Genomic DNA, 14,423 nt, shown 5'->3' on the forward strand with positions numbered 1-14,423 from the left:
CACGGCGGTGCGAGGCAGTCAGGAAAGCCACTGGCCAGCACAGAGGAAAAGCATCCACTTTATTATAGGCCCCAGAAGCACCCGTGGCAGGTCCAGGACAGTTTTATACTGGACATTTCCATTTTCAGCAAGGGAAAGAGAAGAGGGGAACAAAACCAACCAACCCTACTCATTGCTCTTTCGTGCTAGAGAACACACATCTGCGTGGCAGAGAGAAGCCGTGGGTGAGAGGGGCACCAGCAGAGAAGGGGAGGGACCTGCGCAGTCCCCCCCTGGAGATGCCTGCGAAGAACTTGCAATGCACCTAGAGACACACGAACAGCAAACACATTTCGCTGCCCCGGCCCGCACCTACCCCGCGCACCCAAGCGCCGCAGGGGAACCACCAAGCCAGCAGCCCCTGACCCACTCACACCCCCGTCCCACGAGGGCTACGGTCCCAGGAGGGCTCAGCGACTGGAATCTCATGGCTGGAGAGGAAGGAGGCGGGAGAGGTGGCCAGCTGGCTCGGGTCCCCCCACAAAGGCGGGGGGGGCCCAGGCCTCTGCTTTACTCTTCTCCTCGCTCGGCAGCAATGGGCTCCTTGGTCCACTTGTCTGAGACCTCCTGGCTTTCTGTGTAGGCCGTGACGGGCAGCAGCCCCAGAGCACCCTCCCCGTCCCCAGCGCCCTCCAGGTCCAGCTCCTCGAAGGAGGAGCCGCTGGCTCCGGACTCGCTGTAGCTGTGCTCACTGCGGTTGTCGGCCTCCTCCCGGCCCCGGCCAGCTGGGAAGGGCAGCAGGACCGAGGTGGCCACCGAGGTGTCTCTGCTGTCAGTTGTGGCCTCGATGCTGATGGAGCTGGCCTCGCTCATGGTGTCAGCCCCTGGAACGGAGAGAGAAGGGGAGGGCGTGAATGCTCCGGGGAGCAGAGGACGGTTGGGTGCCACAGCCTCTGAAGCCACCAGGAACTCGGAGTCCCCAGCACAGTGCCAGGCCACAGCTTGTGGTCTTGTGGTTTGCCAAAAAGCCACAGGGCCCAGGCAAGCGCACACACCCCGCGATGGGACAGTGGCGGCCGCTTCCTTACGGCCGGACTCAAGCAGCTCCCTGACAGCAAAGCACAAACCAGCTTGTGAAGACAAGCCCAGCTGTGTGCCAGCCCCACATGCATCCCCAGAGCTGGCAAACCCAGGGAGGCCACCTGGTCGCACGGGGACAGTGCAGCAGGGGCAGGGCTGGGAGGAGGTGGCCACGTGCCTCCCTGCTGCCTGCCCTGGGCACTGTAGTACGCGTCCGCCCTTCTTGCCCCGGGTTCTTCTTGCCGCTGGGTGAGCCAGCCTGCCCCGCGTGCCCCATGGAAGCGGAGGGGTGGAGGTGCTGCGCCCTGGGCACCCGGAGCCTTCACCTCAGGGGGTGGCCTGGGGTGGCCACGAGCAGGATTGGGGGGAGCCTGGGGACTGGGAGCAGGCACCCACGCGCCCCGTTCCACCAGCTCTTCCCATGTCACCATCTCATTAGCTCGGCCAACAACACAATTAAAGAGTTGACAACGAGACAAGGGTGTCAGATTGAGACCGGCAGCTGAGTGCTGTTGCCAGAGCAACCAGCTGGGAGACAAAGCCGTCCTGTAAAACATTAATCATTGTTAATTATGACATCACGGATTCACGTTGTTAATTATGACAACAGCGGCGAGCGCTGGCCAGCAGCAGCAGCCCATCCCTCCAGCGGCTGGTGCTGCCTCCGCTGCCCCCTGCTTCCCCTCTCCATCTTCGCCCTCCTGCCTCTCAGCAGCGGGCAGCAGAACGGCACCAGTGAGGGCACGGGGACCTCGCCACTCGGCACAGAGGTCACCCAGCCCAGGGCAGGACCTGTCCCCATCTTCCCGAGCCGCCAGGGTGCCCGGTGCCAGCAGCAGGACGGGGAGCAGGGGGGACTGCATAGGGACATTGCGCGGTGCCACCCCGCAGAGGAGCCATGCGGGTGCCCGCTTTATGCGGAGAAGCGATCCTTTTCGGTGAAAACTGGGGATAACTGAGGCCTAAAACGTGGAACGCCTGGCCTCCTGTTTTACATCAGTTATAGGCAATATTTACTGGTGATTATTAACAGCCCAGCGCGGTGATGCCTGCCCGAGGGGCGGAAGGAGCGTCGTCCCCATGCAGTGCCTATGCCAACACCTCCTGGAGTGTCTAAGCACAAGAACTGCATTTCCTTTGAGTTACAAGAGGTGTTCGGCAGGATCCTGGGGAGGTGCTCAGCGGGACACCCCTGGCCAGGCACGGGGTCAGCGGGGAGCCTCTGGGAAGGAAAAGGGTGCAGGAGAAAGAAGGCAGCGGCAGCCCCAGCTCCCACGGGACAAACCTGCTCCCCAGAGCCTGCCACGCTCTGGGATGCGACGAGCAGCCGCGGCGGCTGGGGAGGGGGGCGCTGAGCACCGACAGCAAGGGGTGGCCTTTGAGGGAGACCAGGGACCTCGTTGCAGCAGGGGCTCCCGTTGGCATCACTGGCAGCTGGGGCACACTGGGGTCGACCAAGAGGAAGGCGTGCAGGGCCCACCACAGGCTCTTGGGACTAGGGACTGGATGTGAAGGAAACGGGTGAAGCCACGGGGCCGGGTGGGACGTGCAGCCCGGTGGCTGGGCTCCCATCCTCACAGGATACGGCACAGCAGCAGCTCCCTTCTCTTTCTGTGTGAAGCCTGAGAGCTCCTGGGGCCAACCAAGGCTTCTGCAGGTCTCTACCTCAAAAAAAAAATAAAAAATCAAATCTGGCTAAAGACCTGGCATAACATCAGTGACCTGGGGTCGCCCAGACGCACTCCCACCATGGCCCATGGCAAGGCACAGTGGCACCGTGGCACCAGGGCTCCAGCCGCATTGTTTGTGCCCACCCCACGTCCCTCATAAAGCAGGGGGCACCCAGTCCTTCCACGCCCTCCCCTGGCTGCACAATGCCCATCCCGCACCAAGGGGGGCAGTTTTGGCCGGGAGCTGTTGTGTACACGCAGACACCACACCGTACCAGAGGAGACAGGCACTGGCTCGGGATGCTGAAGATGGATAAAGGCGACCTACAGCTGCCGGCACTCTGCTACGAGCCGGCACCACAGAAGACATCTGCCCTTGCCCCCAGCAGCCTCGTCCCAGCCCCGCTCTGAGGGCTACAATAAATAGCCACGCTTCCCTTCAGCCAGGCACTTTTTTCCCCGCTCTGTCACTTCTGATCATGTTTGAGTTGCCTCAGCTGGCACACCCGCCCGTTTCAGCAGCCGTGTTCTCCTCTGCACAGGATGGGGCCAGCCCCGGCGCGCGGGGCAAGAACAGGAACCGTCACTGGTAGGGAAGGGGCAGGCGGCCTCAGTCCACGGCTTCCTCGGACGGATCTCTGGGCTGAGCATGGTCCCCAGCAGGGACAGCATCCCCTGGGGTGCGGGGCATCGTGCAGGTGAGGCTACCTCCGCTTTGGGACCAGCACGCACGGCCCAGGCTGGAGGAATTCCCCTCCAGAGCGGGCTGCTGGCCGGGCTCGGGCCACGAGAAGCAGCCCTGAGACCCCGGCCAAGGCCACGTGCTTCGAAACTGCCGGTGCCTGTGCCAGGAGGCCCCTGGCAAGGGGCTGCTCTTGTTTGCCTTCCCGTCCACACGCCGTGGCAGGGCCGTGCTGGAGAGCACGCCATTGAGCACAACCCTGGCGCTAAAGCCTCAGAAAATAATTAAGTAGAAAACAACTAATCGTGATTGACACTGGCCCCTGGAGAGCCATCAGCTGCCATCAAAAAATGCTCCCCGTCTTTCCGATGACCCTGATGATGGCAAAGAAGGGACAGAGCTGCTGCAGAGGCGGCCACGCTGCCTGGCTCATTCGCCACGTGCGTTAACAGTCACTGCTTTTGCCCCAAGCCAGAGGCACCCAGCACTTTGCAGGATGAGCCCAAACGTGAAGAAAGGGCGATCGCAGGAGCCGCACACCTCAAGGAGCTTTTGGACGCATCAGTTCTGCCGAGGGTGTGCGGCAAGGGGGCTGCAAACCCCGAGGAGCACCTGTGGGCTCAGTGCTGGCTAGGGAGCAAGCCAAGGGCTCAGCACTGCGCTGTGCAGCGGGACACGCGTCGTCACACGTGCAGCCGTGACCCCACCATACAGCCAGCCTGGCACAGGGCTGCGGGCAGGTGCCGGGAAGACGTGGCACGTTTGGGGACGTGGCAAAGCTGGGCTGTCACGCAGAGCAGTCACCGCAGCCACACCGCGGATAGAACGGCGGAGAGCAGGGCGAGTGCCCTGAAAATACCAGGACTCGAAGCGCTGCGAAGCCGCTCCAATTAGGCTCTTAATTTCAGTGCTAAATGGACAGAGCTCTCGGAAAGCAATTCCCAGGCTTGCTTTTACGGCGAACGCGATTAAGAATTAAAGTGATCCAAAACCAAAGACGTGTAAAAAAAATTACCAAACCGCCCCCGAGGTAGCGAGGCGTGCTCCGGCCGCCGCACACGGTCATGTTTTTTTCATGCCCGTTAGGCACGCGTGGGGGCCCAGCGGAGCCCGCCGAGGGCAGGAGCCCTCCCCGCCCGCCTGCCGCAGCCATCGCACGGCTCCGCATCTCGCAGCCATGTGAGCACGTGGGCCGACCGCGGCAGCTAGCATTTCGGGTTACTATAGCACTGCTGTTCCGCGCCTACAGCGATTGTGGTCCCTTCCTGTATAAATACACTCAGGCTCCAACAGATCTCTCCAAGCAGATGCTAGCGGGCAACTCCGCCACCAGCTACAGAAACCTGGTATTTAAGTTCTTCACAATCCCAACATGTAACAGATGAAGATGAGCTCAAGAAAGATGTATGTGACAAGGAGAAAAACAAGCCCAGCTGCAACCAAAAGCTTCGGTACCCAGCTCTGCTTTCACAACTGCGGACTGGCGCCGGCCCTGCGGCCGCGCCGAGAGCAGCTCTGACCCCTGCCACGGGCGGGACCGCGTGCTCCCCAAGGCACGGCGTGCCCCCCCAGGGTTAGGTCAAGCTCTGCCACGTCGGTCCAGGTGACGGGAAGAGGTTTGCCGAGCCCTGGGCAGGCACTGGGAGGACGCGGCGCAGCCCCTGCTTCCTCCTGCTCCACGAGAGCATCGGGGCGCTGGGACCCCCGCCTCAGGCGGGCTGCTGCCAGCCGCAGGAAGACACGAGCCACGGTACCTGTGATGTCCGTCTGCGCGTCTTCGGCCTCAGCTGCCACTGCCCTGCTCTTCCTCTCCAGCTCCTTCATCTCGGGCACGTAGAAGTCTCCTTGGCGGGCAAGGGGACACACAAAATAGATGCGGTCTTCCTTGTAGATCTCGAGCCGGGGGTGGGCGCACAGCTTCCTCTCCTGAAAGACAGAGGCAGCCCGGGCATCAGACTCGGCTCACCCAGCCCAACCCCAGTCTCAGCGAACTCCCTTTGGGCCCGACCTCCACAACGGGCAGGAGCCAGGGCTCTCGCTGCCCCCCACGGCCCCCCCAGGGCTTCGAGGTGGTTTTGGCAGCGGCGGCAATCTGGCTTGCCCCAGACCCACCGCCGCAGGCTGAAGTGGGGCTAGGGCACAGGCCCAGGGGGCAAGCGTATCGGGGGGTTTTGGGGCGCCCGCAGCTGCCTCGGGCAGACCCTGCCACATCCCGTCCCCTGCCACATCCCATCCCCGCCTCTCGGCACGGACCTACAGCAGGCGGAGCGCTTCTCTGCTAATTAATATAATCCAGAACCGTCAGCTCAAGCAGCTCCTTTCAGGAGCATGAGGGCAGGGGGAGTTGGAGACAAAGCCGTGGCATTTCAGCCTCCCTCCTCCTCTGCCTCACCCTCCCTGCAACCCAGCCTCCTGCCAGGCTCCATGCTGCCCTGTGGCAGAGGGCAGGCTGCCTCACGCTGGGTGAGAAGCGAGAGCATCCCTTTCATATTTGCTCTTTTTCTCTGCCTTTCCCCTCCTCAGGACACCCAGGACCTTTATTTCGGGAGCCAGGGGCCCTGCGGAGTGCCGCGGAACCCCCATTTCACTGTGCCCCCAGGAGGAGGATGCGCTACCGACGCCAGCAGCGTGGGCTGGCATCCCGCCCCCCGAGCCCAGAGCTCCCGCTTGCAGGCAGGTGAAACGCAAACACAGGCAGACCAACACCGGGTTAAATAAAAGCAAGCCAGGCTGTTTTTAGCAGCGGAGCAGGGGCGGCTCATCTCACTCCTGCTTTTTAAGCAACAAGCCAGGCAAGAATCCTCCCTGCCTCTCTGCCCCTTGCTCCACCAACCACAAGCCCAACTTCAGCTTGTTGTGCTATTTTAGGTAACTGCAACACATACCCGAGACGGATATCTCCAAGATTCACAGGTTTTTTGGATGCATCCAGCTGCCCCCCGCCCCCCTTAATGCAGACAGGAACAATTCAAAAGAACTCAGAGCAAGGAGACTTTCCCTGAATTCATTTTCCAACAGACCTAAAGCCTCAGGGCAGTGGGCAGGCATCAGGACATCCCAAGCTGACTTCCCAAAGCACGCTTTGGGATCTGGTGCACAGCCTTTCCCTACAGTTCACCTAGGCTGCTGTCACTGCCCTCCCAGTTGCACAGCAAGAGCAGGGATGCCCTTCAAGCACCACTGTCCCTGCCACGCACTTGAAGCGCAGCAATCCTGGCGCACAGCTGCTTGTGAGAGGTCCGGGAGAGAGGTGAGGATGCTCTGCAGTGCTAGGGCAGGGCTGCCAGGCTGCCTGAGGAGAGGAGGACGCCGGTGCCCTGCAGCCAAAAGCAATGGCAGGGAACCACATCAGTGGGACAATGCTGAAGCGAACGGAGATCACCGCCCGTGTTGGGTGGCAGCGGAGCAGGACCCGGAGGCCATCGGTGCAGTGCCTCGGAGGGACGGCAGCACCAGCACGGGGGCTGCACGATGCCTGTACCAGCACCGCATGGGGTGGAAATGAGGAGAGCAACACACTGAGCAGCGGGGACATCCACAGAGCCATCCGTGCTGCGTGACCTGCGGGGACATCCACAGAGCCATCCACTCTGCGTGACCTGCGGCAGCCCGGGCTTGCAGGATGGAGTGAGAACGAGGGTGCCACGGGGACAGTCAGCTTCCCATCTCCTAGGGCCAGGCCCCGGCACCTACATCATGCTGCGGAGATCTGGGGCCAGCCACCAGCCAGGGGACATCGCCAGCACTCTGCCCCCGCCACCGTGCGCGGGTGGGGATGAGCTCACTGCTTTCCCAGCTGCCTAATTTATGCCTTTGCAAATCAAGTTGTGATCCAGAGTAGCGCTGCCAGCCCCTGCTGCTGCACTGCTTCCCAGAGCATCCCAGCCCCTCGCAGGGCCTGGGGGTGCATGGCCGCCCTCAACAAACGTCCCAGAGGAGAAGCAAGGCGGCAGCCAGCACTCCGAGTCCAAAGGTGAAGGCGTGAGCAGGCAGCGGGTTAGTAAAGACTCAACTACATGGCAAAACAACGCAGAAGCTCAACAGGCAATAACACACTTTGGAGGCGAGAAGGAAGCCCCTCAGCTGACTGCGGCGAAGCCAACAGATGGAGCAGCAAGGTGGATGTGGAATCTGCACGGCAGAGCCCTCGAGCCAGATCAAATCCGTTCTTGCATGGGTGGAGGAGCTCAGCAAGATGCGAACAGCGAGACACTCACAGCATCGGGGCAGGCTTCTGGCGAGGACAGCAGGACCGGAGCAAGTAGGGCAGAGCAGGGGACTGGCCTCTCCTCAAGGTCACGCAGCGCTGTCTGTAAGCTCACCCTTCCCACCGCAGCGCCCAGGGTGGGACGGGTTCCTGTCCCATCCCGGGCCGTGGTGAGGAGCTGCTCACCAGCCCCTGGGCCAAGCAACCCCCAGGGGAGGACGCTGGGCACTGCGGGTTTGTTTGTGGCACAAACCTGCCTCTCCCCAGCAGCCGTGAAGGCATCGGCTCTGCCGGCTGACATTCCTCTTGCAGCTGATGCAAAAGGCAGCCAGTGAGACAAGCAGAGCGGACAAGAGGGCTGTCAGCTCAACAGACAGGCCACGGGCTGGGCACAGGGACAACAAATCCCCAGGCTGGGCACCAGGCTGGTAGGGGAGCCGCAGTGCTCGCCTGAGCTGCTCCAGCACCATCCCGCTCGCCTCTGCCCCCTGGGGTACCTGCCCTGCCGGGCCGGGGCCCAGGGATGTACAGAAACAGCAAAACCGCCTGGAGCTGAAGGGCCCTAAAATCAGCCACTAAAATTAGACCTCGAGCTCAGCACGCTGAAACCGAGCCACCAGCTAGCGCGGCAGGGACGGCGTGCTGTGTGCCACATCCTCCTCCTCTCCTCACACGCTCCACGCGCGGTGTGTCATCCCGGCTTATCTTAGACCGCGAGTGCTAGAAAGTGCCGGCGGGCTCTGCCACCGGGACCACGCAGCTCCCAGCACCACGGGGCCCGGCCCGCAGCGCAGGGGCCGTGGGCAGCGCTCCTCGACAGGACATCTCCTGGGGGATCTCGTCCGTGTCCCAAATCACCGCAGGGGAGGGTGCCGGGAGGATGGAGCCAGGCTCTTGGCAGTAATGCCCAGCGACAGGGCGAGCGGCAGCGGGCACAAACCGGACCACAGGAGGTTCTCTCTGAACGTCAGCACGTGCTGGTGTACCGTGTGGGGGACGGAGCAGCGGCCCAGGTTGCCCAGAGAGGCCGTGAGTCCCTCTTCTTGGAGCCAGACAGCAGCCTCCCGAACGTGGTCCTGGGCAGCGTGCGCTGGGTGGCCCTGCTGGAGCAGGGCACCAGGTGGCCTCCGGGGGTCCCTTCCAACCTTAACCACTCTGTGATCCTGTGACGTTGCTCCTCACCAGAACATTGCTCCTTGCTGGGATATCGCCAGCCCCGTCCCAGTGTGGGTACGGCTCTGCTTTCCTCTCTCCCCTTGCAAGTTCTTCAGGCTGTGAGGTGCTGCAGAAACAGGTGACATTGCGACCAAGAAAAGCCATTTCCATCAGCAGGAAAAACGATGCCCTCCCGGTTCTGGGACAGGCAGGCGACAACCAGCCCCCGCGCCTCTCCGCAGCGGTGATGGGAAGAGCATTTGGACCGTGGGAGCTGCGAAACTCCCGGCTCGAGCAATGGGAGAATTTTTCATTTTCACCTCGGCAGAGGCAGCCCGCCATGTAATTTACACCTCGCCCGCCCGGCGCCTCCTGGGGCCCAAACACTGGCGGCTCCTGGCCCGAGGAACTGGGAAGTGGCTGCTGTCAGCGTGGCCAAGCTGCGAGGCACTGAATTGATCCCGTGTGGGTTTGTGGGTACGGAGCCAGCGCACAGGGCCTCCCAGGGATGCCGGTCACCGCTGGAAGCTGCCACGGATCCACGAGCACTCCTCTGCAGGATGGGTGCAGTGATCGTGACCCTTCTCTCCTCCAGATCTGCAGACTCCTCCTCACAGCTCCTGCAGCACCTGCGGGAGAAACCCCGCAGCACAGCCAGCAGCACCCTCCACTTGCGGAGACACGGCTGCAGCCTACCCTGGCACGCTCCGTGTGCCCGTCCCTGTGCTTCCAGGGACATATTTCTGTGCCCCCAACCATGGGAACCTCACCCACAGAAGGAGGAGAAGGATTATGACACACATAATTCATGAGGTTTGGGTCATCCTAGTGTCATGGTTATTTGGTAGCAATTAGCCCTGAGCAGAGAGTTTCAGAAGTGAAGCAAACTTTGCATTAGAAATTTTTTTTTTTCAACGACTCCTTAAAACTCAATGCCACCAAATTCTGTCTTGCTGTTGTACTCGTGACGGGTGAGTGAAACCCTTGGAACCGTCTCTCCTTGGAGCTCTCTCTCCTGCTCTCACACTCCTCTAACCACAAACCCCAGCTGCCTGGCCCGCATCCCTTCCTACCTGCCCCTTCTCCTCCATCACTTTCACGTGGGACTTTGGCTTTAACCACTTGAAAGATCAAATCCTGCGTTTTCATTATATGACAAGAAATCTGTGTAAGCCCACATAACCTCTCTTCACTTGACGAACCCGCCCTGGATTCCTCTTCCCATTACCTTCATCGCCCTGTGCAGCCCGCCAGCCGTGTGTGAGGGGGGTGAGACCACGGGAGGCGAGGACCACAGCTGCAGGGCTGCCTCTGCTTCGGAGCGCGGCTCCCCAGGGGCCAGCGCTCGCCTCCCAGCCCTCAGAGGATGCTTTTTCAGCATTAATCACAAAGCCGAAGGAGAGGTCAACGCGATGATCTCTGCCATCACGGATGACTGGAGCAGTGCTAAATCGCTTTGCCTGCTCTGTTGCCTTGGCGAGGCGGCCAGGAGCAGCAGCTGTGGCAATTTATCTGCCTCTTGTCAAGGCAGGGCGTTCCACTGCCTCGTCAGGAAAGGACTCACCACCTGAGATGTCTCACACACATCCCTCAGCCAGGGAGTCCGCTACGGGGGGCACCACGCGGTGCAAAGAGCCCCTCTGAACCACGGGTCTTCGTTAGGCCGCTCCCGGGGAGAAGAGACCCCAGGGCACAGCGACACACCGGCTGCGAGACACCTAACAGCAGCTTGTTTCTTGTGGTGAGAGATCGGCCCCAGCCAACTCACAGCTGAGAGCCTTGAGGGCTCCCAACTCACGTGGATATTCCTGTCGTGGCCCCGACCCCCGCGGATTCCTGACTCCATCTCCTGGGCCGCCACTCCCTTGCGTGTTTGCCCTTCCTTCCACAGCAGGAACAGTCCCCAGTCTGCCATTTCCAACCCTCTTGCTCATGTCCATATGCTGACAGGTCCTCTGGTGAAACCCTTGTGGGGAAAAAAACCAAGGCCCCAGAGATGTTACAGAAGCACAAGCTCCTGGCCATGCCTGGCTGGTGCCCACAGCCACGGGAGGGCTCCATCTCTGGAGCCGAGGCCTGCGCCGTCCCCTCTGAACCTCAGCCCCTTCCTCCTCAGCTCCACAAGCTCTCTGGAAGAGGCGAGTATCTCCAGCTGCTTTTCCACAGCTTGTTGGTCACACTCAGGACACGTGCCATGTTCATGCCCCCGTGAAGGAAGCGGCACAATGGAATAAATAACCTCCTGTCCTCTCCCACCTCCTGGAACAACCTTCACCTTCTGCAACACCCCCCGCTCCAAGGCTTTATGGAAGATATTCCCCGACGAGCTGAAGTCAGCCTCACGACACCCCTTCACAGAGGAGAACGTCGAGAAAGAGAAAGTTTAGGAGGTTAGGGACTTCACCTTGCTGAACCTGCAGAGGCCCAGACACTGGCAGTGCAGAGCAGAGCCCGAAGGCAGGCTGCCTGCCTCCCAGACATGCCATGGTGAGTGAAACAAGTCCTTCCCTCCCCCCTGATGGGGCCTTCCCAGCCGCCTCATTTAGAAGGCAAGGGATGCCACCGAAGAAGAAGATCGAGCAGTTTCTGGCCTGGCTTGCTGAGCAGGAAGGTGATCACGATGTCCACCAACCCATCCCCAGCACAGCGTCGTGGCAAATCGGATGGTGGAAGGTGCATCTCCCAGGCTGGAGGCTCCCCTGTGTTATCAGGCGGGTGCAGACAGCAGTGGAGAAAGGCTGCTCCAGCTCCTGCTCCGTGCACGAGCTGCACGTGGGTGCCAGGAACCGCCCGCAGGCTCTCGGCAGCAGGACGTTCACCCATGGCCACTGCTCCAACTGCTCCTGCCCTTGCCCCAGCAACAGATGTCTCCTTTTTTAGGACTGGTGTTTTAACAGCAAGCCAGCACTCAGGACAAGCTCCTTTCTGGATTTTTATCAGCCTCTGTAAACAAAAGAGAGAGACATTTCCCTGCAGGCTCCAGGAGAGCTGCGTTCAGAGCCAGGAGCTGCATCCAAGATCTTGCACCTCTTCCCAAAAAGCTGACAGTCCAGAGAGGCCAACAGCAAAGAGCTGGTGACCCTGACAAGCTCCAGTGCAGCAAGGACTCGTGCTGGAGAGCTTGGCTAACAGCCCCAGAGCTGCCCACCGTGTTCATGGTTCCCCCCAGGACATCCCCAACGCAGGCAGTGCCGCTGGCCGAGAGCAAAATGCACAAAGACAGGGGAGGCAGGTGCTGGAAGCCCAGGCAGAGGCAGAGTGCAGGAGACACCAGGGGAGGCAACGCAGCAACAGCCGTGCTGATGGGCTGGGTCTGCTCCGCGCAGCCTAGGGTGGGTGCGGAACACGGGCACCCCAGCCTGGACAGCTCAGCTGGCAGCCACCGGGGGAAATTCCGACCTGGGACAGGATGGTGACTCCAGTCTCTTGCCTCTGCCACGCCCAGAGGTGATAATGAAATAAATAACCACAGATACAGCACTATTTTGGCATCTGGGTGAGCTGACAGCCCTTCCACCCCGCTGCCTGGAGTTGGAGGGGAGGGGAGGAGGGTGGGTGCCTGCCTCCCCACTGCGGCCCTGCTTTTCCTCCTCCACCTCCTCCTCCTCGGCCAGCCGGGTCCATAACCGTGGTCTGGAGCGCTGTGGAGCTGGGGTCTGTGAGCAGGCAGGGGGGAGCAGGCTCACATGCCCCACGTCCCCAAAGCCAGGTTTTTCAGCAGCCACAGGCAGCAGGGAGGGAGGGCAGCAGCTGCTTTGGCGGCCCCTGCAGTCTGGATGCTTCTCCTCTGCCAGCTCAGGATCACGGCTTTGACTGTGCAGATCAATCAGATGAAACGGGAGCGATGAGGCAAGGACAGAGCCCAGTCTGACTTTGCCCTTCCAAGAGCCTGCTCCCTTCCTGCAGCTCTCCAGAGCTCCTATGGGCGCGATACAAAGCAGCAGGGATGCAGCGGGCAGTTCCTGCAGCCACACAGGCTCACCTCCCGAGCTGGCCAGCAGAGAAATACCAGAAAAAAATCCGTCTCCAACACTGACCTCTCGCTAAGCTTCTCCTAGCTCACAGCCTGGCTATCATACCACCAGACGGATCTCACCCCAAACTGTGAATCTGCGTGGCACGAGCAGCAGAGCAGCTGGCCAGAGCAGATGATGGATATCCACCTTTCAGCGTGTGAGGAAGCTGCCATCAGCTCCTGGCAGAAATAAATCTCAGCTGAGAGTACCCGGCCAGGGAGAAAGCGACAAGCGTCCGCCACGGGAGTGAGCCCGCAGCTCCTGCGGTGCCTCCCTGCTCAGCACAGCTGGAACAGAGCCCACGGGCAAACACGCCGAGCCTGCACATGGCTGCGGGCAGGACCACTCTCACGTGCTCCCCAACTGCACGGGGACCTCGGTTTGGGTTTCACCTGGAAGCCTTGGCACCCAATGGGTGGGTTTCACCTGGAAGCCCATGGCCTGTGCACCACGTCTGACCTCCCTCCCAGCCGCCTTAAATGCCTCCCCCTGGCCTTCTGGCAACACCAAGCACCACTTCTGCCTTGGGATCCACTCCAGAGACTGCGGGAATGGACAGTACCACCTCTGAGTACGCTAGGAGATCCTCTGGCTGACGGTGCACAGGAAGGAGGGGGCAGCAGTTTTCAGGAGGCCGGTGACGCAGGCACGTGCCCCGTCCACAAGCGACCGCAGCAGTGAGCAGCCAGCTCGGGGACGAGCTCGGTTGCCCGACTGCTCCCCCTGCTGCACTCGGCTCTGTCCCCTCCTTTGTCCCCCGGTGGTCACTGTCATTCCTCACCCTAGCAGAAGACAAGCTGGTAACACAGGACGGAGCGAGTACCTGACAACAAGCGTACGATCTGCCGAAAAATCAGTCCTGGGAGCCTGTGAGACCCTTCTCTGCTCCCCCTCTGCTCACAGCCCAAGAGACCGAGCTCAGTTTTTTGCTGCTTTCTCAGAGGTAAGTTTTGGAGAAAGTGGCCACAGGAGCCCAATCCATGGTCTCCTCAGTCCCAAAAGCTGTACCTAGGGCACCCCCCTAAGGAAGTGCACAGCTCCAACAAACCCAGCAGAAATGCACCTGACCGAGGCTGGCACGAACCCCCACCTCCCCACGCTCACCAACGCACCAAAGCGCCCAGGAAATGCAAACGCTGGATGGGTTGGGGTGCAAAGGCAGGACACTGCCATGGCACTGCCCAAGGTGACACTTGTAAGGTGCTTGCCTGCTCACAGGCTCCCCACACTGCTCACCAAAGTCGGATGTGTCAGAAGAGGTGGTGAGAGGACAACACAGGGAGGGCGACAGTGCCCCGAGCCAGTCTGTGGGGTGCTGCCACCTCTTCTGCCCGCTGCGGCCTGGCAGCAGGAGAAAGCCATCCTGTTCCCATGCATGGGCAAAGAGGAGAGACGCCGGACACTCGATTCTGTCAAAGACCCCAGGCTCTCCTGGTTGGGCTCCAGCAGGGGCTGCAACAAGCTGCCACGTGCTGGAAAAGCAACAGGACAAAAGGAGTCCTGGCACTGGGGGCTGCCTAGCACGCTCCAAAAGCCTGTGATCCCTGACCTTCCTTCTCAGGCAGGCTGCAAGCAGCACTGCAGCCCCACGGCAGCAGGCACGGGAAGCCCGTGGAGAAGCCCTCGTCCTGCCC

At 61.2% G+C, this 14,423-nt stretch overlaps 1 protein-coding gene across 6 annotated transcripts in view; it reads right to left on the reverse strand.

Annotated features, from left to right (window-relative positions):
• Nucleotides 1–39: 39 nt before the first annotated feature.
• TEX264 (testis expressed 264, ER-phagy receptor) overlaps nucleotides 40–14,423 on the reverse strand; it is a 28,222-nt gene continuing 13,838 nt past the window's right edge. For all 6 annotated transcript variants that reach the window (XM_080606539.1, XM_080606541.1, XM_080606542.1 and 3 more), the window contains 2 exons: nucleotides 5,166–5,337; nucleotides 40–863 (listed from right to left, as the gene is read on the reverse strand). In XM_080606539.1, coding sequence (XP_080462665.1) covers nucleotides 550–863; nucleotides 5,166–5,337 — 486 coding nt within the window. In that variant the 3' untranslated portion in view covers nucleotides 40–549. The remainder of the gene's footprint in view (nucleotides 864–5,165; nucleotides 5,338–14,423) is intronic.

This window comes from Anser brachyrhynchus (assembly GCF_964034855.1).
Source record: "Anser brachyrhynchus genome assembly, chromosome: 10".
NCBI classification, from domain to species: Eukaryota; Metazoa; Chordata; class Aves; order Anseriformes; family Anatidae; genus Anser; species Anser brachyrhynchus.